The sequence below is a fragment of the Mya arenaria genome, chromosome 3, assembly GCF_026914265.1.
Source record: "Mya arenaria isolate MELC-2E11 chromosome 3, ASM2691426v1".
Classification (NCBI taxonomy): Eukaryota; Metazoa; Mollusca; class Bivalvia; order Myida; family Myidae; genus Mya; species Mya arenaria.
Window position 1 is genome coordinate 66,192,087 of NC_069124.1, and position 26,187 is coordinate 66,218,273.

Here is a 26,187-nt window from a genome sequence, read left to right on the forward strand (position 1 = left end):
CAATCCACGTGACTGATGACGTCAATGCAATGATCTTCTGAACACAGAGCAGGAACGCAAGCACAGTTGTCAAACGTGTTTATTTCTATAATGACTCATGTATTATTTTATTTTTAAGGTCTGAAATCAAGTTCATAGTAGCCATACTACATGGTTAACATTTTAGCTACTGCATTTTGCATTGCCACGTGTATACTATATTTAGTGTATTTAAACCTGACTAATTTCTTGGTAAATTGCAGGCTATCTATGAAATAGCTTTCACATTTTAAAACTGACATTCATTAGCTGCCGTATCACGTCAGTTTATAAATCATGATGCCGTTTTTTTTAACATGCGTTAAATTTAAGTGAGTTATGATCTGTTTATGTTTTGGCATGTGGATGAACGTACTAGTAAATATACTACCCATTGCCAACTTTGGAGAAATCCGCTGAGGCGAAAGTGCCCATAGAGTTATATAGGGAAAATATGGTTAAACAGTATCCGCCTTTATTTCTGTCATACGGAGAAACAAAAACTACTTGTTAACGGTTCTCTTTTTAATTGAAGGTTGTTTCTAAAATGACTGACTATTCAAAGACGATACGCAACCAACGGCACGGTCTATGCCAACGTAGAAGAAAATGGTTGTCAATGCCTCGTTAAAATAATGCTCAATTAAATTACGTTAGCTCATTTTACAACGATATCACAATATATATATATATATATATATATATAAAAATCCGAAACACGAGAAGTCTCATTTTAAATAGTGCTTTCTAGAACCTGCATACGATGTTTTAACCTAAAATGCAAACAGCGAGACGCTATATTTTCAAACTCTAAATAATGCTACAAAATATGGTCGAAGCTGTGTAGCAAGTTTAATTGCTCATACTGTGACAGTGTTATGTATACGAATTACAAAACTGTCACCGAACTTGGGAGCCAAGTATGTTCTTGAGACCGGTTCCATGTCCCACGAGAAATCTTAGTATCGTTAATTTTCCGCGCAATCAATCGTAATTGAATTATATAGCACAAAGACTCATTACTGCCATGGGCGTACGTCGCTTGGTTGTACAAAAATAATGCTTTCTGGAAATATTGTGACCCGGCTTTTCCATTGGCTGAATTTCACCAATAGTCCACACCCACTTTAGCACCGACAACTAGATTACAGTTTTTTTCACAGACGCATGATCATGTCATGTTTCTTCTGTAAGCTGTTTCTTAAGAAGCGATTTTTTCATCTGTTTTAATAAACACATTTGCGGCACGTTCGTTGCAGCGACTATTGTATATTTTTTAAGATATTGACCAATAAGTATGTTTGAACTATGAAAGACGAAGGGTTTTCATACACTATTTATGCGGGACCATCTTACCCACGAGCGTTCCGCACAACGATATTTTGATGAATATAAATCACTAATTATGTTTGAACTATTAAATACCAAGGGCATGCAATATTTATGGAACCATATTGCCCAAGATCGTTCGACAACATGTCGTAATTTCATGAAATTTACTTAAATACTAAGCGACCGTCAGGACTTGAACAAAGATTGTAATTGGTTATCAGTATGACAGGATCTTTAAGTGTTGGAGGTCTATATGACATTGACATTTGACTTTTTGAATTGAAACTCAGTAGGTTTCATCTGCTCGCCGTTACCAACCTTTTAAACAAGTTTTAGGACATTATGTCAGTTATAAATCGGACTATGTTTTAGTCTACTGACGGACGGACATGGAAAACGGATCATTATGTGTAAAGCAATATTACCCCGCTCCTCGACGGAGAGCATATTTAGTAAACTGAAATAAACTTATTGAGAACTGTGAGTTTGGTTGATGGTTCCCAAGCCGGACAAATGATTTTTTCTGGGTACTTTGGTTTTCCCTCAAAAGTCGTTATACTGTGAATAAAGTTTATACTCAACCTACTGTAGCATGTTAAGCTTAGCGATTTGTTTCAAAGTACTTATCATTCTGAAACCAAAAATTGAGCGAGTCCAAAATTCGAACGTTCAATACATTCATGGGTACAATGGCCTATAGCTGTGGTTTGGAAGATATGTACACACATTTCATTTTTTATTAAATTATTCTTAAATCGCTTATATCTTCATGTATATATCAGAGACCACTTTAAACAAAACACATTGATTTTGTATACATCTAAGTATTGCACATTATTCAATAAACATATATAATTACACAAAAGAAACACTTATAATAAATACAATATAAACATACATCCCGTAATAATACTAGTTTTGTCAGAGACGAGATCTTGACATAATATGAAACTTGGCACAATTCATGTCGTATATCAGTTAAGAAGTCTTTAAATAAAACAAAACATTTGGCACATTCTTTCATTTAAAACGACATCAAATATATAAACAAATGGAAGAAAAGTTGTTGAAAATACACCATATGAGCTAATGTTATTTGAATGGGTACGGCAAGTACCGGACCAAAACACAGGAAGACATGTTTTAATACTTAAAATGTGTTGGCACATGAAAAAAGTACCCTTAAATACAGCTAACTTACTCGAGTAACTCGGGTTACTAGAGTTAAAATCAACCCCCACTTCGTCGCGAGTTGGCAACAGGTTGAAACTATTTTAATATCAATTGGCGAGTTAATACAGCCCAATTAAAAAGGCTAAATTAAAATATATAATACCATTTTGCTGATACAATTATATAAAGGGAAGCAAAACAATATTATGTTTCATATACGCAGAATGAAAATGGAGGTGCGGAGAAAAAAAAATCATTAAAACATGGGATAAAACAGAACTCGTGAAGTCGATACCTGCATAACTCAACATGTTCGGGGAACGGAAACTCTACTTGTTCGGGGTACGGAAACTCGACATGTCCGGGGTACGGAGGGTAGTGCGATTAACCCGAGTAACGAGAGTAGGTAAGTATTAAATACGCGTACATATGTACATATGTGATCCTACTGTTTCCAAATAAACTTAGCAAAGCCGTCGATCATAACACCTTTTTTGCAACGACGAGGCAGACAAATTTTATCGTCTCAAAGGCGAGTTCGAAACTAAAGCTTTCGGGTACTTCGAAAAGCGTGATTACCTAGCTAAGGCTATGATTCATTTGGCCGGTTGATGTGAAACCAATGTACACTGTACATTTATGGATCCTTAACGGGTTAATGAGCCCAGCCCTAAGTTGTAAGTTCCAATTTGATACGTAAGCAGAATAAGCCCAATCGCTGACGCGGGCGGTCGGTTTTCTTTGATGAGCGAAGTCGACCGATAAGCTATAGATGTTGTCGTTGACACAAGTAATTCACTTTGTGTTTTGGGGCGAAGCAAAAACCACGATTATTCAATGCTCCAAGATCTCCAAATGCTAAGTTCATTTGCAAACGGTATTATATCGTAGATATTGTACGCAGCACACATAAACACGGGTACTTATATAAAAAAATGAACACACAATAACCCAGCTAGGCCCTAAGGCTACACGTCATTACACTCAGTCCACGCTGTAACGTCGGTAACTGTAGGCTCTTGAGTCTGAAAGCGTGACGTCAGCTTTGTTTGTCCGGGACGTCCGATGAGCTAGGTATGCAAGACGTCCAACAAGCTTTCAAGGAACAAGTCTCTAAAGTCCGCTGCTTTTTAACGTTTCTTTTTCGTTTTACAGTTCTAAACTTTCCGCAAAATATGTAATCGACATTTTAGACCCGGCATCCCTACCGTTGATACCCTTAACAAAACGTCAATTGTGTTCCTGCTTACAAAGCTAGTAGGCAAGTTAAAACATTGGTGCAGAGATCGGGAGTTTTGAGTCCATGCCATTTTGAGGATATTCTGACACGTTGGAAGACAGGATGCTGGAATAAGGACCCGGAAGTGACGGAACGCCCAACATCGATGACGTCATCTTGTTCGCGTTGTTCATCGGGCTTGACCACTTTTGGTTATCGATAGGCGATTTTTCTGAAGGGAAACAAGCGAACGGTCAGACAAATGTATGTTTTAAATACAAATGTAGTAGAAAACGATTTTAGAAAGGTCACAATTAAACATGTTTGTTCGGTGGTCAGTTACGTTAACAAATACAAAAAACAATAACTTCAACAACAAGAAAAAAACACACACAAAATGTTATGTTTATTGCACTCTTTCCTCTGAATTACAAGAATTATATTGCAATATTTGTACTTAAATTATACTTGGAACATACCGATAGAATAGCGAGAGATACAGAGGAATACATGTACGTATCGCTCCTTGGGAAATGTCTTTCAAATTCATTACTATTTTAAAGTATTTCGAAATACGGAGGTTTCTATTTATCTGTTTCTGTTAGATTTAGAATGTCCCTATAATGGATAACAAGGAACGTTTACTTTGAATACAATACAAACAAAAAGAAAACTGACTTTCATGATATACTAATGTATACATGTATTAATATTCTAGTGGGTTTTTTAAACATGATGAACGGCGTGGTAATGCATGGTAACAGAAACGCCGGTATGACTTACCTCTCTGATCCTCCATAGGCTTTGGTTTTTCTTTCTGTGTGTTATTATTGTTGTTGTTATTGTTGTTATTGCTGTTATTGGTGTTGTTGTTGACGGAGCTAGTGTTTTCCTGTTTCACAGTGGGGCTCTGGGGTTGACTGCTCTGTTGTTGTTTTGCTCGCTCCATCTTTCGGAACTTAGCTCGCCGGTTTTGGAACCACACCTATATCAGATTTGAAATCTACATTAGTATGTATATATACATACGTGGTTTCAAAGTTCGTTAGACACCAATTAGTTTGTTGAGTAAGAATTTTTTAAAAAAAACAACATGTATCTAAAATATGTGTTTTTGAAATGTCACAAAACCTCAGGGAATAAAGGAAATTTCACCAATTTTTTTAAAATAAAATTTCCAAATTGTTGAATGTGAGACTACTGTTTAATCATAACTTTTTGCGATGTATGTTTACAATTATGTACATTATCTCAGCATTTCTGCAGACATCGTTTGGCGTAAATAATGCAATGAAAAGTAACTGATTCTTTCTCAAATGAACGACTGTTTCGGGTACCCTTACCAGCTAAATACAACATAAAATATAAGCTCTTTAGCGTACCTGTACCCGGGCCTCAGTGAGGTCCGTCCTCATGGCGATCTCTTCGCGTGTGTAGATGTCCGGGTAGTGCGTCTCGGAGAACGCTTTTTCCAGCTCCTTCAGCTGGGCGCTTGTGAACGTGGTCCGGATGCGCCGCTGCTTCCGCTTCTCGGGGCTGATCCCGCTCTCGTGCCCATGCTGGTACATCTTGTACGACAGCCCTGAAGTAATAAAAGGTCCACATTAGGTAAAGCATGTGGGAAGGCACACACAGTTTATGAAGAAGAGTGCAAATTCATCTTATAGATCATTATAGAGAACGAGTGTCTCATTTTGTATGACAGTCTACAAGGGTCGAGAAGACATGTTTATACCATACAATTATAGACTGGTGTGGTTGTGTATATATAGGTTTGCTGACCTCTGAATGTGTTTCTGACTGCGAACGAACTTTAGCCATACCTCAACATCAGTCTACACTTATTATTATATATTATGTGTAGGGAAATTTTAAATGTTCTACATATAATTCTGGGGAAACTACAAGCTTTTTGGAGAACTCGCTCTCAACCAATCAGATCCACACAGGTGCACCAAGGATATGATTTTGGGACTTGTTGTGGAACACGTTGGACCCTGTTGTTACATCAGAACATATAGCATAACATAACATAATTTATTTCGATGTAAGCATGTACTGCTTATTATCAAATTCAAAATATTTACAAACATAATTAGCATATAATTCTATAAGACATAAAATATATTATACGACAACCCTAGAGGATTAACAGTGTATGATTTAGAATTTGTCAACCCCTGAGAAGAAAGGATGACCACTGTTGGTACATATACTAAAATGAAACACTTGTGAGGAAAGATGTAGGGCTGGAAATGTTCGATGGGGATACTATAAGTTCCATAAAGGAGTTGCTGCCGTAAGATAACCGCTGATGTTAGACCTTGAGACTGGAACAGGTTGTACGTGGATATGTAGTTTGCCATGGGCTGTAAACATGGTGAATAGCTGTTTATATATAGAATAGGGTCAGAATTCTTTACACTTAAAATATATCTATATAACTTTAAATGTAAAGAATTATGAGATTGTAAACCGTCCCAGATGATATACATCAGAGGTTGTTTGCGATGGAAAATGACCGAGGTGCTCCCATTGTTGTTTCCGGTAGCCGTTTCACTTAAAATTCGCCAAGTTCTGGAGAGACAGAGTACAGGATGCTTTCGTTTTCATTGGCCACTGAAATGGTCTCTAAACGTTGAACTTCATCCAACACCGCATTCATATCTCAAATTTTTAAACAGAATAATCATTAAGTCAGATGGTTCGTGCAGATAGAACCTTGATCGAGTGTGGCGTGTTTTAGTGTAACTGTCTAATATCTCCGTTTTAATGTCGCAAATATTCTCCGGAGAAAACGTAATCGATTACGACATCAAACGTGACATACCATCCCTGCAATTAAGCTTCACTTAAACAAATATTCGCAAATGGGGCTAATTCAATGAAGTTGCATTTAGCCGCAATCTTCAAAAAAAATCCGGCCGTCATATGGCCGTAAACGACGCCATGCTGTCGCTTCAAATACAACTTTCGAAGAATTTGTTGTTTTTCTATGGTAATATGATAAGTGGAGTGGAATATAAAATCAAAGTCAAGTCATATAACTTCATTATTTTAAAATCATGAATTTAAAACCCGCACGGCTTATGTATATCTGTTATAATATAAAATATGTGTAAATGCGATTCAGCGTTCGAAGGGTTTGTTTCCTCCACCATGAATGCATACCAAAAGCATTCGTAACGTTGGTTTAATAACCAATATTTCGGCCATTTATAATGTTGGGAATTACTAAAGGGATAAATGAGTACTTATTTATATTTTTCAAAATGATAATTTTGTTTACGCTCCATACATAATCAATGATTAGCTAGTATATACGCAAATTATTCAGTCAACATAACGAGCCACTTACGGTACTTATGTGATGAAATCAGACGTTTGAATGAATAAAACAACTTTGATAGACAGACAGACAGAGATACAGACAGAGTAACAAACGAATATAAACATACAAAACAAAACCAGAAACAAAACAACAACAACAACAACAAAACCACACACACACAAAAAACAACATTACAGTATATTGCGGTATATCGCATGTTTAACAACCTATTTCATTTTGAAGGTGAACTAGTTCTGTTTAATTACGTCCCGATAATGATAACATTCGACCACTTAACAAATAAACATAGTTTTATCAGTTCCATTCCATTTTATGAGTGTAACAATTGTAAATATTTAAGTACAGATGGTTAACAAAATAAATCGAATTCATATACTTTTTTTCTAATATCGTTAAACTAAGAAAAATACACAGATACAGTGAAATTCGTTTTCCCTTTCAATAGTATTGCTAGACGGACAATATGTTTCAATGAGATATTCAGTTGGAACTGCAGGAAACAGGCCACCAAAAGAGAGGAAAGGTTCACGGACCAGAGTCTACCTGGTCAAGCAATACCCAAAGGTGGCATTAGTGTTATAGAAATGAAAAAGAGTTCCGGACATAAAGTGTTCAGATATTCGCATCCGAACAGAATTTACCATTGCCGAAATTATCGCAGATTATGAATGAGAATTTCATTTGTAACAACTCAATACTCTTTAACCAATGTGAAGAAATAAATAACGATTGAATAACCAAGTTTATTTGTTTAAAAAAACTTTTATTGAATAACTTTCTCCGTAGCGCCAAACTGAGTGAGTTAGTCCCGAGCAAATTGGAACAATGGAAGCAGAGGTCGCCCCAAAGAAAACACGATCCTTTCTCGGAGGTCTGGTTTTTGTCAGGAACTGATGCCTGGATCGAAACTGGCCTGTAATGGCATCCCTCGTGGATCGACTAGGGCTTCAACGATTTGTAATGAATCGCTTATGTCCGTAATTACTATCGACCCGTATATAGTGTGTCCTGGCCAGACAAACACTATAAACAGAGAAACTATAGTTTTCTTGTGATTTCTGGATTTAAATATATATGGCATTTGATGCTCTTTACTGAATAAAAAGGAATTTATGATTTATCATTTATGATCAACCATATAAATGCAATAAAATACAGCTCCAAAAAGTCTTTTTATGTCTGATTTCATGCATTGCTTCAAATTCATACAATAAAGTCAATGACATTTCAATGACATCTATCCTTGATATGTTTGCATGCAAAAACATAAGTGAATGTTAAAAAAAAACACACACTAAAATAAATTTTATTTTATGCATGAAGAGTCATATTGTCATAACAAGGTAAAAATATTTTCTTAACAAAATAATAAAATTAAAAATTCTAACAATATTCTACTTTTGAACGCAGTAGAATGTTAGTTTCCAAGACAATGGCAGGCATGATGTACAATCGATCCTCATACTGGTGAGGTTTCTCAGCGCAAGCCCTTGGGTGCAGTAATTTAGTTAGGAGAATCAACCGTACCTTTCCAAACAATACACCAGCGTTTCTGCATATTGATATCAATTTTATACGAAGTTAACTCAATTTCAGTGACATGGATTACATTTGTATTCATCCCAAGGATTTAGCTTCCTTGCTCCGAAATTCCGGAAAAATCGTAAAACGACGATTATTTTTGGTAGGGTATAGAGTTATGAATAGGACTCGAGCATGCCGTGAAAAGAGAAGTAAATTTTATTTAATAAATTTCCAATTAAGAGCGAACCAAATGACATGTAATTTGTCAAGTAGAAAAGTCGTTGGCAACTGATTAAAGTATTTTCTTGTGATGAATAAATCCCCTTCTCGGCGTGAATAATTAATCACAGAAAAGTCACTGTTCCCGAGAAACGCCGTGAACATCCAGAGATTTTTTTTTTACTTCTGTCAGAACTTATATATTGTTTTGCGCCAAGATCTTGGAATAGCAACTGCAATTACATCATGTGACTTTCGAGTGGATCATGGCTCAAATAAGCTGTTGTTCAGGTTCCGGCAAGTGGTAAAAACAAAGCAAAACCGCTTTGCTGGTATAATGAATTCCTTGGCGAAAGTGCACTGCTGGTATACATATATATATGTGTGTATACATAATATATGTATTATGATGAATATGTGACAATATTTACACCTAAACTTCCATTCCTTAAATGAACTGCCTTTCGGCAATTGCGTTCATCAATCGATGAACGCAACATCTTCGGATATGTTCGGATCGTAATTCATTGCATAACAATATACCTGAAAGCGATTGATCTTGTTATTGGTTGTATTGTGTCTGCAGGTCCCGTAAAATATAGATCAACATTTTTAAAAGTGTTAGTTTATTATATTTTAAATATATTGGTACCAGAAGTGTTTCAATTTTACGTTTTAAAGTGATTTTAAGTGGTTGATCTTTTCCCGCGTTATTGTGACGTCATTTGAAAAAAATGTTTCCGGTTATAGTCGGGTCGTTCTATTTACAGAATGGGTAAGAACGGATTACTGAAAGGTTTTCTTAAATGAAATGAATTATTTTTTAACGTTTCTTGAATTAAAGAATGGACTATTGGTGTAAATATAAGGAATGAATTGCGGGGTTGATGTCATTATCGTGATATTAACGCAATTGGGTTGGTCAAAGTACACGTGGACTCCACACACATTGACCAGCCCAATTGCGTTCATACCCCGATAATGACAATCCCGCAATTCATTACTTAAATGATCCAGTTGCTATCGGATCTAAGTCCGATGGATGAAAACACAACAACATCGGCCATCACAGACATAGCACATGGCGAAAGCAATCAAAACTATAGTAACATAAATTGTCAAAGGACAATACTGCTAGTGTGTCGTACGACAATTGCATATACCAAGTTATAAATATATGGCATACACATTTTTAACTATACTGCAATGATCCATAGGCACGTCGAGTCGGCGACCAACAAGCGATAAACGTACAGGGAAGCTGTAGCAGGTCAAGGCAAAATAACAAGCATTGCTTAAGATTTTGAAATGCATGTACATTTGACTATATAAAACATATAATTATACGGGTTCTGGTCGCTGCCTTCGAAATATAGAGTTAGTATGGGGATGATATTAAGGCGTTACTTTGATATTACGTATAATCTATTATACAACCTTTTAAAAACATTTGAGCCATTTTCTTGCCATACTGGTATATGTGCAATGAAGGTGATATTACTTAATGCCCCATTTGTATTTTCTCAATATATTACACGTTGTTATGCAAATTATAGTATAATATGTTTGAGTAAATATGGACCCATTTAGATTTAGCACAACCTTTAATATTCGTTGACTAACTTAAACAGGTCCCGTAACTTAATTTGTTAACAGATTGCTGGCCAGCCATACCACACGCATTTCCAAGCGAAACAATAGGAAACATGTTTTCAATTGGTGTCCATAAAGTCAGCATGAAAGTATATTTTAACACCATTAACATCTCGTTTACACAGGAAAAACAATGGCACCGGCAATAGAACATGTTTCCGGCCGACGTCGCGTGACAGGACGTCATTGTGTTGCCATGGTTATCATGGTGCGACATCAAACTGTTACTAAACGTTATACAAATTGTGATCATTGTTTAATGAATGCAATGGGGTTTTAATGACTCTTCGACAGTCATTTCTGTTTAGCATGCAAATTTTTACTGATTAATCAGTTCAGAGCGCGCGCGACATTTGACATCACGTGGCCATTCGCCCAAGCAGAACAGACCGTTTGGCTAAATATCGGAGCAGACGACAGTTTTTGTCCTAGCCCCATTTTTCACCAGTTCCCATAATATTTCTCAGTACAATACCATATCTGCAATTTCTCTGAGGCAAATCGGTAATTTTACACTTGTGATTTGTGTTTTGATTAACTTGATCACTTTGCGGGGACACCAATGAACCAAGGTCACAAGGCGTAATGGGCTTTTAACTTTGAAAGGGGCATATTAATTACATGGAGCAGCGGGAGGGGTATCGGGCGATTGAATTTTTGATTGATGTTTTAACTACTTTATACCGTTAGTTAGCACTTGAATATTGCCCTACAGCCAGTCAAATCAATCCTAGTATTATTCTAGGATATCGGGTGACCAACATACTCTCAACGTATATTTATACTTATGGAAAGACATCTGCGCTGTAGTTATTCCAAACGGCAACCAAAGAAACTGTCAAAAGTCATTTGGTTTCTTTTCCATTTATTCATTTATAAATGTTGCCTTTGTTGTTCGGTTTACCCATACTCCAGTGAAATTCAGCAAACCTTGGGTTTAACCGATTTGTAATTTTGCTAATTGGTTCGCATTCTGTTTTTTATTCTAATGACCTGAAAATTTCACACTTATCTTAACATGTCACATTTTGAAATGCGGGTTTTACAAGTTAACACTTTTTATGTGCAAATGGGTGCATATGGGCACCAGAGTTGGCATTTAAATAGGTCTCAGAAACCTGCAGATTTCAAATTCAGTGTGAAAGTTATGTTAAGTGTCTTTTTGAATTGAAATACTGTAGACTGCCGCGGTATTCCTGCAATCACTTCACTCTGACACGTTCGTTTTGCGGGCCCCGGGGAAGGTTTTCTAAAATTTCATGGTTCTGACAAGGGATTTTAAGCACTCTCCAGGAGTGCGAGAGTTTCATTTGGTATGTGTGAATGCAAGCAATTTTTATACCCGGCAAGGTGACAGTCCAAATGCGAGCGTCGCCATGAGTGTGACTCCGACATTCCGACGGGAATTGGAACCCGTCTAAATATCCTGCGAGTAATTACCGGATAGGAGCAATTTCGGGACAATTTGGGGAGAATAAAGCGAAGCATGTCTATATAGCATATGAATAATTAATGATCTGTTTAATTGACGATGCATCGAATTCACGAGGTATCTGTCATCCAAGGTGGAACGAAGATAAAATTTTAATTTTAGAGTATTCTGAAATTTCGCAATACTTTCTGAAATTCCGACATTTAGAGAAATTTATCACAATGTGAATGGTAGATAGGTTTGGCTTGAAAGCTGTTTGTGCGCATTTCAGCGCAAATACGGGTCTTTTATTATCATCATTTTTGTTTTGCAAAGTAAGAGAATGGTTTCCTCTCAAGTTCTCGGTTGACCCAGTTAAATATACACGTGTTTTCTCCAGAAACATGTTAAAATTGAAATGTTAAAGCCTTTTTATTTTTATCCTGAAAAAAAAACAACACTTTTATTCAGTCGTTAATTAAGCTCGTGATCTCTTCCTAAACATCAAAAGGACGTTTTCAAGGAATGAGACTATTCAATATAATGCCTAAATTGCGTTGCAACTTTCGCGCAAAAATAAAAGTTCGTGGCATTTTTCAATGTGTTTCCAAAGAGTTGCAACAGTCTCTCGAATAAGCTGTATTTCGACGATCATTGATACACATATTTGTGGCCTTTTTAGGTGATTTATCCATATGGAAACAACTTATTGTCTATGACTTTCAAAGAAGTTAATCTACAAATATATTTTATAAAGATCTCACGAAGTATAAAGCTGAACTAGAAGTTGCCCGTTGCCAACACCATCATGATCATGGTGACAAGCAAGGCGATAGTGTTGTGAACGTGAAGCGTCTGGGCCAACTCCCCAAATAAATCAAGGTGTCTCTGCCCTACCCACCTCTTCTATCCTTTATATAGATGAAATATCTGTAAGCATTGTTGCTCCCAAAACTGAATCAGGCGCGAACAATATAATTTGATATGTTTTAATTTTTTTGATTACATATGCTTTCTTGCACATGCGTATGAAATGGTGATATCTGACGCGGACTAAACACGACAGTATTAAATGGCTCTAGGCGCGACATGCGTTATTTTACTTCTTTGTTAAGTTTGTTCACAAGCAATAAATTCGAATCCAAAAATATCTTTTGAGTAGCACAAAATCGAACTGACAAAATTAAAGTGCCCGTCATTACCAACGAATATGATATATAAATTGATGAAATTTAAATACGTAAGACTATTTCCATGACATTAACTGTTAAATTTATATGTACTAGGATATATAAATTATGCTTTCATCTCTCAAGTTTATTGCTAGTGATAAGTTAATTAAATGAAATGCGATATTGGCTGAAAACGTTTTGACTATTTGTAAAAGGTAAATTAAGGCAGGGTCTTTGCGGCCTATAGCCGAAACAGCTTTAATCGCACACCACCGATACTACTATCACCATAGGATCATTTTGGCCATAGTCGCACACCACCTGTACTACCTTAACCATACAATCATGGTGGCCTTGGTTGCTTTGTAAAGATCTAAAATGTAATTGTCGCTGAATTCCTAGCTTTTGTTTGCTATGATTAATGTGTTATGAGATTAAGGAATAATTAATGTTCTCACGTTAAAGTAAGTAAACGATGTTTTTAAGAAAATTTCAATCTCTTGTTGAGAGGAAATATTTTTTTTAAAAATCAAACAAAATAACTAAGTTATAAATCTACATTTAAAATTACCATCGCCTCTCCAGTGCCATTTTTTTGCCAAAATTTAAAAATATATTGTTTATATAGTGTTTGCGTCTATTGAAAATAAATAAGTATAAAAACTATGGAAAAGCAATTCCGAGCTCTACGTTTATCAGTTTTATAAGTCTACATTGATGAATGATCGAATTTCAGCTTCTACAGTTAATGTTTTTAAAGGGACACAGTCGGCTTTGGCGAGTTTAGGAATACAAGGATAAATAACCGGGATTGAATTAAGCCTCTTCATATCCTCTCGGTCCCCAACAACATACAAGCGAAAAGTGGCACCAAACTTATAACTCTGTTTAAAGCATCGTCCGACAACAGACAGACAGACAGACAGTGTAGGCAGACAGAATTGTTCATTGTCGTAAACATGTTAATAACAGTTTCTTGACAAAACATGATAAATATCAGAAAATAATTACTATGGTCAAAATGATTAATGGCATACTACAAAGAAGTATAGACAAAGGAAAACAAAAAAGAGCAGAAAAACGTTTTAACAATGCAAATGCATGATAAATATCGAAATCAAAAACTTAAAGGGTGCATATCTAAAATAACAGGATTATAGGGATATGGGAGGCATATATAATTTTATAGTCTGACTTTGTCATAGTATTGGTAGGCTAATATCATATATTACTAGAACCCACAACAGTTTTCAAAACAAGAACAATAAACATTCAAATGTTGACAACTTTCGTTACAATGTTGATTTTTTATATTGTCTTTATGTGTTTATATGTTATATACATCTCACTAAGAACACTCATCTACCATGGCCCAATGCTTAACGTACCCGACTGCAGACCCACAGGACACAAATTAAGGCCCTGCTGTCGGCGAAATATATACATATTTTTCATTATTTGATCTTATTTTTTTATCTTACCCGCTTTGTTTGTTATAGGAATCATATATGTGTTATACATGTATTTCATTACTTGAAACGGCCGTTTATTTTACTTCATTTCGCATTTTTATACCCATTTAAACGGCTGTGACCGAATACAACATTAAGTAGAAATTTGTCTGTTTTCTTAGATGAATTTAAACATTACTTTCACTGTTAGTGCAAGAAAAATGTTAAAATAAGCAACAGTATTAAAATTTATTGTTAATAAATCAGAAGAAAAAAAGAGATTTAAATTAAGAGACGTCAAAAAATAGGAAATTTTCGCCATTTTTGTTCACCAATATGCTTGAGTTCATATAATCGTAAATTCACAATAAAATCAAAATAGTTACTTCCTGAATAACATTACACATTGAACACCCATCGGAATGGTGCGTTCAAGTAATTTCATGTTAAATCCATATTTATTATATGAAGACACTTTCACTTCCTACTTATAATGAATACATTTAATCGTCCTCAGACATTTTTTCAATGATATTAAAACCCTGTTATAGTGAAATAATAAAAAACCAGTATGCTTTGACATATTTTCTTCTTGCTTACATGTCATAGAACTTGTTTTTGGAGGATTTCTTTTCATTTTGTTTATAATTATGTTAAAAACTCTGCCCTTACTGAGTCTGATGGAAGGACTTCGAGGTATTCTGCTATTTTTGTCAAATACTGTTTTGGCTGCGGTAATTTTTAAGTTGATTTTGAATTGAAATGGAATTATATCTAGTATGTTATTTCAAACAGTAAGTAACCGATATGTTTAAACCCGGTATGGTAACGTAACTAATCGGCCCAAAATGGAATACTAATGTAAATTCAATAGAAACTGGTCAGTATAATATTACAATGTAATAAGAAGACACAGAAAATGTTTGTTTCACGAACTATTGTTGAGTTTGAATATCATTTCTTACTTTGTTGCAATGTTTATTCAGAACTTAAATACGTAATTGTTTTACCATAACACATGTGTCGTTGCCAAAACTAGATATAAACCCTAAAACCGTACAGGAAAACTACACATATGTTCAAGTGTTGCTATGGCAACTGGCACTAAAAATAATGCAAAATTGCTCATTTAAGCTGGGTAATGTCTATGCTACATTATTTTGACTGTTTCAAAAGAAAATATTTGGTAAAACAGAAATCCAGCATTTGATTCCTTAATTAAGGTACGTTTTAAAGATTAATGAAGTCAAGTTTGTGCATTAAAAATCACGTGACCAAATGATAACAATATAATTGATATATGTGAACTCAAGTTCATTTACCTCAATACTAAATTTTCTTCCAACTTTCGTATTTGAGAAGATGCACGTTTTAAACACATGCAAGTATTCATTTCATAGTTTTATTAAAATACATGTTTTCTCATGGTTTTGGCTTATATATATTGAAGTGTTTTCTTAATATTCCAGTATTTTTTAAACGTGACTGGTTAGTTTTGAAATGAATACAAGAACTATATTTAATGACTGTTCCCGTAAATGATAGATCTGACAAAAGTTTAGATAAGTAAGCAGTGAAAGAGGTATATTATTTATAACACAAATATAAATAAATTTCTGATATAATAAATCAGTATTAATATATTATAAAGGAATGATTAAAAATAATAAAAATAAAATAAATAAATATGTTTAAAATAAATAAATAAATAAATAAATTTATTAATCAATCAATTAATTGATTTATAAATAAATAAATAAATCAAATAAAATGTATGAAAACAATGAATGAATAGATCGAGTTACAAAGGATTCGATTTTGCTACCTTCGATAGACAAAATATGTTATATTTGCTGTCACACAAAAACACTTCAACGAAACATTCCTTTTTAGATTAAATGTTTATTTACATGGCAATACGCGTATACAATTTCCAAGATAGTCTACCATTTAAAGGTTCTACTGGTGTATTATTTCCAAGCGATCTATGCAAGAGTCCAGTGTTCAAAATACTTAATGGAACAACTATATAACCCTGTATAGTTCAACAAATGTATAAGGAAGAGTAAAGCAGCAGTCGTAGGATTCTGTTATTATATTTTATTTTATATTAAAATATTATTGTTACGTTTTGTAAATTATTGCGGTGTTTTTGTCGGTACCTCGCTTTCATTTCTTTATTCAGAAAACCGCCGATTGTTTTTTGCAAAATATCGAGGTCTTTTTGGCCTAAAGCGCCCGTGCAACAGACAACACATTTACGTTTATAACACATATTGCGTTTTGTCCTTACTTGAATATTTTCCGAATTAAGTATTTCACTTGTCATATGATATTTTAACAAGAAGACTCCTGATATAAGAATTTTCTTTAAAAGCAGAATATATTATTGGCGCATGCATTCTATCGTCTTTACTGGAGATCATAATAGATTAAGATGGTCGGTTCAGTTTTCACCTCTGTCGGTTTTCTGAAATATTGCCTAGTATTAAGTACTATGTCTGGACAATTTCCCTTAATACACTTGAAAACTGAATGTTAATTATTTTTTTTTAACGGTACCAATATTTCCATTCCCATATTTTCATTAATAGAAGCAAAATTATTCATTAATAGAAGCAAAATTATTTCTTTGAGATTTTCCTTTAAACATTACGTGCATTGTTTCTAAAGTGTATAAATAAGGTCACCGGTCCCCTGTACTACACAAACGGTTCTTTGCACAATTAAATATTAAATAACTTTGATTTTTCATAATACAAAAATCGGTGCACTATTGCACCTACTATACGACATTATTTACCGGAACTCTATTCTATGAATGTACTAATTTCTATGTGAAAAATAGCGGCCAAGCATGCATGCTTGTATATTTCGTATATGAAAGTATGTTAAAGAAGATACCATTACAAACGGTCGGCGTTTGTTTCGTAACATTTAGTTTCCAATACTCCTTCATTTTATACAAAAATGATTTTATAAAGTAAGGAAGCATGCGCTTTACACAGGCAAACATTGATTGTGAAATCTAAAGCATATAAATAACTTAATTATTCAGCACGAAAGAATGAAAGGAACTTCTCAAGAATTAAAACAAAACAATGAGTTAAGCTGTTTTTCATATTCAAAGATGTCTACGTTATGACAGAGTTCAATGTTGTATAACCGGTTGTTGTGAAGAATGTTTTTTTTTCTGTTTTAAAAGGCATTTTTGATGCGACTGTTTAACTGGCCCTAATTTCTTGACCGATCCTAAGTCCCTTTCAACGCGTTCAAGCTAAGCACATGATGTTGTTGTTTGTCTAAATTATATACTATACAGAGATTGTAAAAGGAAAATATATTTAAGATCATCACATTAAACAACTGTTTATTTTGATATGTTAAATTTAAGTATAGAATTAAGCTAAATGAATTAATATAGTTAAGATTGTTACTGTTAAGATTTCTCGAAAAAAAATGTGCCCCGATCTTACAAGCGTACGTACGCCTGTAAGTACCCCGTGCGTCATGCCACGGCCATCAAGAAAACGTTGACTGCCTTTATCTCAATCATGCTAAACCTGTGATGTATTTGAATACAACTATCATACAGTGTCTAACCATAGTCCAGTATCATTTTAATGGATTTCAATTACATATGATGAATCTTTCAAACAAACAAGATATTCAATTCATAAATCTTCTCTCAAAAGATTGTGTGTTTTTTATAATTTAATCATTGCATAAAAGATACATAAACGCAATACATGATAAAGAAAACAATAGAGAAACAACAGAGATATTGCAATGTGACTTTAGTTATTTTCATTTGTCTTCACTCTGCTAAAATCACTGGATTTGTATACTGTGTATACATATACTAAACAATTAAATACGGTGTTAATAAATTATGGTAAGCAACTCGTTTATACATAATTACAAGTATGTACCTACCATTTTTGGAATATTCTTGATATTAAGAGAATGCATAAAATGTCCCTACATCCAAGGTCCAGGAAGTTCACTGTCTAAGAAGTGTACAAGTGCAGTTAAAAATCCTTTCTACCTAAAATCTGCGAGTTCTCAAACTTTATATGTATGATAAAACTCTAAACCAAACCTGGGGAATACTCAAACATGGTTACTGCTAATGTAGACGGAGCCTTTATTTGATATAAGCAGAGTTTACCCAATTTAAAATATTTTATTTCATCAATGAGTTCCTAATATAATTTATGCTACTTATTAGATCTATATCCCAGAAAGAAACTATTCGCCCAGGTCAGCTCCCGCCGTTAAGATTTAAAGACGCGCGTCTGATGAATAAAAGTCTGAAACTAAATTATCCCCGACACCCTAAGTTCATTAGTAACCGCCCGGGTGTTTCACTCATACTTTATGTAATTTGTGGACATATAACAAGACAAAATGAAATAAGTCAAGTTATTTGATATTCGTTATAAAATTACAATCTACAAAATAATTTGATTTCCAATTGAGAGTTTCTCCAAATCCGCACGGTACATAACGTAACGGTAACTATCTTGAATACGACGTCGAGTCAAATTTAGTCGCGCTAACCATACTTGATGGCCGGACAAATTTGATTTTCAACAATTTTCCTCTTTCGATCACCCCTGTGTCATAAATAAATAGAAAATTTTCGGCTTGGGTGAAAATTATGCTAAACTCACATTTCTACATTAAGTAATTTGATTTTTGGCAATCATCAGCGTTAAGTAGACGAACCTAACAATGTTAAGGCCTACTAAAACAATTTACCCTGTCCAAATCTTATTTTCACTCGACAGTCGCTATAACATAAACTGGAAAATCAAGTTTACTTACCAGATGGGAAAACAGCCGGCTGGGTTGGATCACGCGGCCTCGGCATCATGGAACAGGAAGTAGATCCCATGGCCGGTCCCGGCGGAAAGGAACGAACCCCGTTGTACCGGTACCCCTGGGCCATCTGCCCGAAAGGGTTCGAGTCGCCGTAGCTGCATGGTATGTTGCAGTTCTGCAGTGCAGACTCCATACCCGGAAGTGTGCATGACGTGTCGAAGGAGTTGTGCTGTCCGAGGTACGGGTAATCCATTTTTGGTTGTTAAACTGCGGTGCGCGAAAATTGTGGTGTGCCTTCGTCAAACTGTTGGTATCGACTAATTAGATTTTCCTGCGACGAAAAAGTCGGGTCGCCTCGGCGGAAGTTGAGATGACGTCGATCGCTATCGCCGTATTAATATATGAGCAATAATTTGGTCGGTGAGTTTTGATTAGCGCTGTTAGACCCAAACTTCGTTATAGCCAATAGTTGATAAAATCAAATGAGTGGTCATGAAATTTATGAAAAAGTGAGATATCAAGTAACTCTTGGGAATATTGCGCATTATTCCCCTGATTTAATTATAATACATCTCTGATATTAAACGCCATAGGCCGTTTTCATTTGCTCCAGCTTTTGAATATTGATTATAACCAGCCTCTGACGGCGAAGGCACTGCTTCTTAGACGACATTTGCATATGTAAATGAGCCGCCCTCCAAAGGCCGCACGCTATTGGCGGCAGTGAGGCAGAAGCGCACTCCAGTCTGGAGGGGAGGCCAGCGTCACGGAACGCCGGGAATACCGCTTCGCCGTACCCGCCGGCCATGGCGCACAGGTAACCGTTTTGTTTTCAATTAAAGATCGATTAGTATCTGATTCGATACACCATCTGATACATTTTGCGACACTTTCTTTATTCTTAAGTGATGATGAGACAATGAAATGATAAATGACATAATCAAATGCAGTTTTCTAGTTTTACAGTTTTTTGTTTTGTTTTTAAACTGAACGAAATATCAAAAACCATTATTAGTGTTGTTTAAACTCAAATAACGATGTGAAAAAATTGAAGTGGTTTGCGTTAAATCCGAAATTTAAGAATTTAATGCCTCTCCGTAATGCTAGTTATTAATAACCAATTTTAAAATAAAAACAATTTACAAATATATTTACCATGTTTATAAATAGTAACTAGTACAACAATTTGTGCGACTATACAGTTATTATAGAGAAATATGTAGTTTAGCAATTGTCGTCTATTTTTGGTGGACCTTGTTTTCCCTAGTTGTACGCAATTTTACTAAAATACATAATATAATATAATATAATATAATATAATATAATATAATATAATAAAACTATGTTCATGTGTACCAATAAAACTCTTTTTTGCTTATTAAATTTTGTACAATAAGAACATAATTTTAATAAATGAAAATATCAAATTTGAGCGATTGGTTTTATCATAATAAAACAACAACTTTTTAATCAACAATTTGTATATCCATTCTTTAATAATCAGACATTTATATTAGTTTTATAAGTGACGTATCTTTGAACCTGTACCATTACTCTTTTCATGGTATTAGATGTAATGTCAATAAAAAACCTCTAAAAAGCGGACTAAAAAAAGTGAATAAGAAGAGATAATAAAAATGTTAACTGTAAGTGTTATGGAATGAACAGGATTTTGGATAGTTGTAATGTTTCCATATAACACACACAACTGCAAGAATGGGCATTAAGTATTTTTTTAATAAAAGGAAATGACATAATAAAAAGGCAGCCAGTCCATTACGGGTCACATATAAATCACCGAGGTCGGAATTAAGTGCTTCCCATGAACACAGAAGTGTCCGTGTATGTACCAGGAGGCCTCAGCAGCCATCATGAATTATTTAATACTTAAGAACATGTTTTCGCGGGAACAGCAAAACTATCTGGAATATTTGGACACGATGTCATTATATAATACGGTACATGAAATATTTAAAACTACTGATGATATGCTTGTACATAGTAATGGCAATTCGTCATGAGAAGTTGTTTGATCTTATATAATGATAAACAACCCGATTTGAACGCAATCTCAAAATAATGTCGCCAAAAGAGGCTAACTTATTACGTGTACGATACTTTTGCAAAGAGCCCTTAGAATGATAACGTGTATAACGGTTGAATTTATTTTGTTAAAGATTCAACCAATATACATATACGAACGGAAAATAAAACGTTGAGCAATGTGAAAATAATTTAAAAAATACTGTCGTCACATTGGTTAAAATGATTTCAACCTTTATATAGCCTAAGGGCCCCATGTAGATGTTTCTGGAGATTCGATGCGCTCTAGCATCTGCTGAAAGAATAATTCTTACTAATTATAATTGTATTTTGAGTATTTTTATACTAGAAAAACAAGATAAACTGTTTTGTGTATTTTCATTAATATGCAATCAACATTGACTGGAGTACAAGACTAGTAACATGCAGTATTCATTTTGGTAATACACATTGTATTTGGAAGTTGAACATGACACCATTAATAGTCTTTATCCCTTTAATGGAATCAAAGGAAAACTTGTTTCCAAATTGAACCGCCAATCTGTCATTAAAAGAAACAGACAATCTTAATTAATAATATAACCATTTTTGGCAAGGACTGCGTGTAAAGAATTCTTTGCATTTTACATTTAAAAAAAAGAGGCCAGCTTCATGATTCTTGTTTTGGCAACAAATATATGTAAACGTTATCAAAATCGTAGCTATGATAAATATATTCACGTTGAAATAATAATAATAATATTAAAATAATAATAGTATGAGAATCGTCATTTATCAGTTGGAAGCAAGATCGAAAAATAAACAACAGGCATATTCTTTAAAATGTACGTTAAACCAAGTGATAAGATATGCATTCAAGAAAGCATATTGTAAGTGATTTTGTTATAAATGAATAAATAGTATTAAATTGCGCAATTGATTTCCATAAAAATGAGGTCTTTCAAATATCAGAACTAAGAAGTGATCGTTCTGTTCTGACAGGAATCACTATATTAAAAGGCTACCGAACGTATTTAAATATAAATGTGTAAATAATCTTTTTACAGACTATTTGTTTAAAAAATTCGAATGCGCCTATAAATTGCTGTACGGAATAGTACAATTTGAAGCATGAACTTGTATAAACTCCTTTATATAAGATGGAAAGAAAATGTCTTAAAGCTGCACTCTCACAGATATACCGTTTTTACATTTTTTTAAATTTTTTGTCTCGGAAAGAGAAAATTTTGCGTAAATATCTGCAAATCAATGACATAAGATTGCTGACAAAAGATCAGATCGCAGATGTTCATATTTCCGTTCAAAAATTAATGTTTTATGAATTAAACCGTTACTAACGGTTTAAAAAAAAACGCATTAAACATCAATTTTTGAACTTAAAAATAGAAATATGTGATCTTATTTTTTGTCAACAGTCTTATATAACTGGTTTCCATGCATTTTCGTAAAAAATGGCTCGTTCCAAGACCAAAAAATAAAACAGTTGTCAAAACGTTCAATCTGTGGGAGTGCAGCTTTATGCCGTTAATTCTATTTAATTATTGTATTTTATTATGTACGTACTTTGTAAGGACATTGTGAAAAGAACCGCATTCATCAGGGCGAAAAGAATTGGAATAAATAAGAAATTGTATATCTTTAAGAACTTTAGAACATACGAGGCTCCTTCGAAAAGGTTATGATATATATCCGAATTAACATACAAATCACACGTCGGTTAAATGTACTGGTAACCCAACACCATATGCCCGCCTGTTAAGGCACTGACACATTTAGCTACATCGAGCTGTTGAGACGTACGACGTGATGAGATGTTGAGACGTACAACGTGTTGAGATGTTGAGACGTACGGCGTATTGAGATGTTGAGACGTACGACGTGTTGAGATGTTGAGACGTACGACATGTTGAGATGTTGAGACGTACGACATGTTGAGACGTTGAGACTTACGACATGTTGAGATGTTGAGACGTACGGCGTATTGAGATGTTGAGACGTACGGCGTGTTGAGATGTTGAGACGTACGGCGTGTTGAGATGTTGAGACGTACGACGTGTTGAGATGTTGAGACTTACGACATGTTGAGACTTACGGCATGTTGACATTTTGAGACTTACGACATGTTGAGACGTTGAGACGTACGGCGTGTTGAGATGTTGAGACTTACGACGTGTTGAGATGTTGAGACGTACGACGTGTTGAGATGTTGAGACGTACGACATGTTGAGATGTTGAGACTTACGACATGTTGAGAGGTTGAGACGTAGGGCGTGTTGAGATGTTGAGACGTACGATATGTTGATATGTTGAGACTTACGACGTGTTGAGATGTTGAGACGTACGACGTGTTGAGATGTTGAGACGTACGACATGTTGAGATGTTGAGACTTACGACATGTTGAGATGTTGAGACGTACGACGTGTTGAGATGTTGAGACTTACGACGTATTGAGATGTTGAGACGTACGACGTGTTGAGATGTTGAGACGTACGACATGTTGAGATGTTGAGACGTACGACGTGTTGAGAGGTTGAGACGTACGACGTGTTGAGATGTTGAGACGTACGATATGTTGAGATGTTGAGACTTACGACATGTTGAGATGTTGAGACTTACGACGTGTTGAGTTGTTGAGACGTACGACGTGTTGAGATGTTGAGACTTACGACATGTTGAGATGTTGAGACTTACGACGTGTTGAGATGTTGAGACGTACGACATGTTGAGATGTTGAGACGTACGATATGTTGATATGTTGAGACTTACGACGTGTTGAGATGTTGAGACGTACGACGTGTTGAGATGTTGAGACTTCCGACATGTTGATTTGTTGAGACTTACGACTTGTTGAGATGTTGAGACGTACGACGTGTTGAGATGTTGAGACTTACGACATGTTGAGAGGTTGACACGTACGGCGTGTTGAGGCTTCCGACATGTTGATATGTTGAGACTTACGACGTGTTGAGATGTTGAGACGTACGACATGTTGAGATGTTGAGACGTACGACATGTTGAGACGTTGAGACTTACGACATGTTGAGATGTTGAGACGTACGACGTGTTGATATGTTGAGACTTACGACGTGTTGAGAGGTTGACACGTACGGCGTGTTGAGGCTTCCGACATGTTGATATGTTGAGGCTTCCGACATGTTGATATGTTGAGACGTACGACGTGTTGATATGTTGAGACGTACGACGTGTTGATATGTTGAGACGTACGACGTGTTGAGATGTTGAGACTTACGACATGTTGAGAGGTTGACACGTACGGCGTGTTGAGGCTTCCGACATGTTGATACGTTGAGACTTACGACATGTTGAGACGTTGAGACGTACGACGTGTTGAGAGGTTGAGACGTACGACGTGTTGAGATGTTGAGACTTACGACATGTTGATATGTTGAGACGTACGCCGTGTTGAGATGTTGAGACGTACGACGTGTTGAGATGTTGAGACGTACGACGTGTTGATATGTTGGGACGTACGACGTGTTGAGGCTTCCGACATGTTGATATGTTGAGACTTACGACGTGTTGAGATGTTGAGACGTACGACGTGTTGATATGTTGAGACGTACGGCGTGTTGAGGCTTCCGACATGTTGATATGTTGAGACTTCCGACATGTTGATATGTTGAGACTTCCGACATGTTGATATGTTGAGACTTACGACATGTTGAGATGTTGAGACTTACGACGTGTTGAGATGTTGAGACGTACGACGTGTTGAGATGATGAGACGTACGATATGTTGATATGTTGAGACTTACGACGTGTTGAGATGTTGAGACGTACGACGTGTTGAGATGCTGAGACTTACGACATGTTGGGATGTTGAGACTTACGACGTGTTGAGATGTTGAGACGTACGACGTGTTGAGATGTTGAGACTTACGACATGTTGAGAGGTTGACACGTACGGCGTGTTGAGGCTTCCGACATGTTGATATGTTGAGACTTACGACGTGTTGAGATGTTGAGACGTACGACATGTTGAGAGGTTGACACGTACGGCGTGTTGAGGCTTCCGACATGTTGATATGTTGAGACTTACGACGTGTTGAGATGTTGAGACGTACGACATGTTGAGATGTTGAGACGTACGACATGTTGAGACGTTGAGACTTACGACATGTTGAGATGTTGAGACGTACGACGTGTTGATATGTTGAGACTTACGAGGTGTTGAGAGGTTGACACGTACGGCGTGTTGAGATGTTGAGACTTACGACATGTTGAGAGGTTGACACGTACGGCGTGTTGAGGCTTCCGACATGTTGATATGTTGAGGCTTCCGACATGTTGATATGTTGAGACGTACGACGTGTTGATATGTTGAGACGTACGACGTGTTGATATGTTGAGACGTACGACGTGTTGAGATGTTGAGACTTACGACATGTTGAGAGGTTGACACGTACGGCGTGTTGAGGCTTCCGACATGTTGATACGTTGAGACTTACGACATGTTGAGACGTTGAGACGTACGACGTGTTGAGAGGTTGAGACGTACGACGTGTTGAGATGTTGAGACTTACGACATGTTGATATGTTGAGACGTACGACGTGTTGAGATGTTGAGACGTACGACGTGTTGAGATGTTGAGACGTACGACGTGTTGATATGTTGGGACGTACGACGTGTTGAGGCTTCCGACATGTTGATATGTTGAGACTTACGACGTGTTGAGATGTTGAGACGTACGACATGTTGATATGTTGAGACGTACGGCGTATTGAGGCTTCCGACATGTTGATATGTTGAGACTTACGACATGTTGATATG

The 26,187-nt window shown here is 35.6% G+C and overlaps 1 protein-coding gene across 1 annotated transcript; it reads right to left on the reverse strand.

Annotated features, from left to right (window-relative positions):
• Window positions 1-3,726: 3,726 nt before the first annotated feature.
• On the reverse strand, window positions 3,727-19,648 carry LOC128227203 (paired mesoderm homeobox protein 2A-like). Its single transcript, XM_052937504.1, has 4 exons — window positions 19,355-19,648; window positions 5,125-5,324; window positions 4,526-4,727; window positions 3,727-3,974 (listed from the first exon to the last, which is right to left on the reverse strand). The coding sequence occupies exons 1-4, from the start codon at window positions 19,602-19,604 to the stop codon at window positions 3,790-3,792; spliced, it is 837 nt and encodes a 278-aa protein (XP_052793464.1). The 5' UTR covers window positions 19,605-19,648; the 3' UTR covers window positions 3,727-3,789.
• Window positions 19,649-26,187: the final 6,539 nt, after the last annotated feature.

Excerpts from the sequence above, each read along its gene's own strand:
- LOC128227203 (XM_052937504.1), bottom strand. The coding sequence starts at position 19,604 with ATGGATTACCCGTACCTCGGACAGCACAACTCCTTCGACACGTCATGC. Across the intron at positions 5,325-19,354 it reads GCCGGCTGTTTTCCCATCTG|GGCTGTCGTACAAGATGTAC; the intron begins GTAAGTAAACTT and ends TTATTACTTCAG. Across the intron at positions 4,728-5,124 it reads TCACTGAGGCCCGGGTACAG|GTGTGGTTCCAAAACCGGCG; the intron begins GTACGCTAAAGA and ends AATCTGATATAG.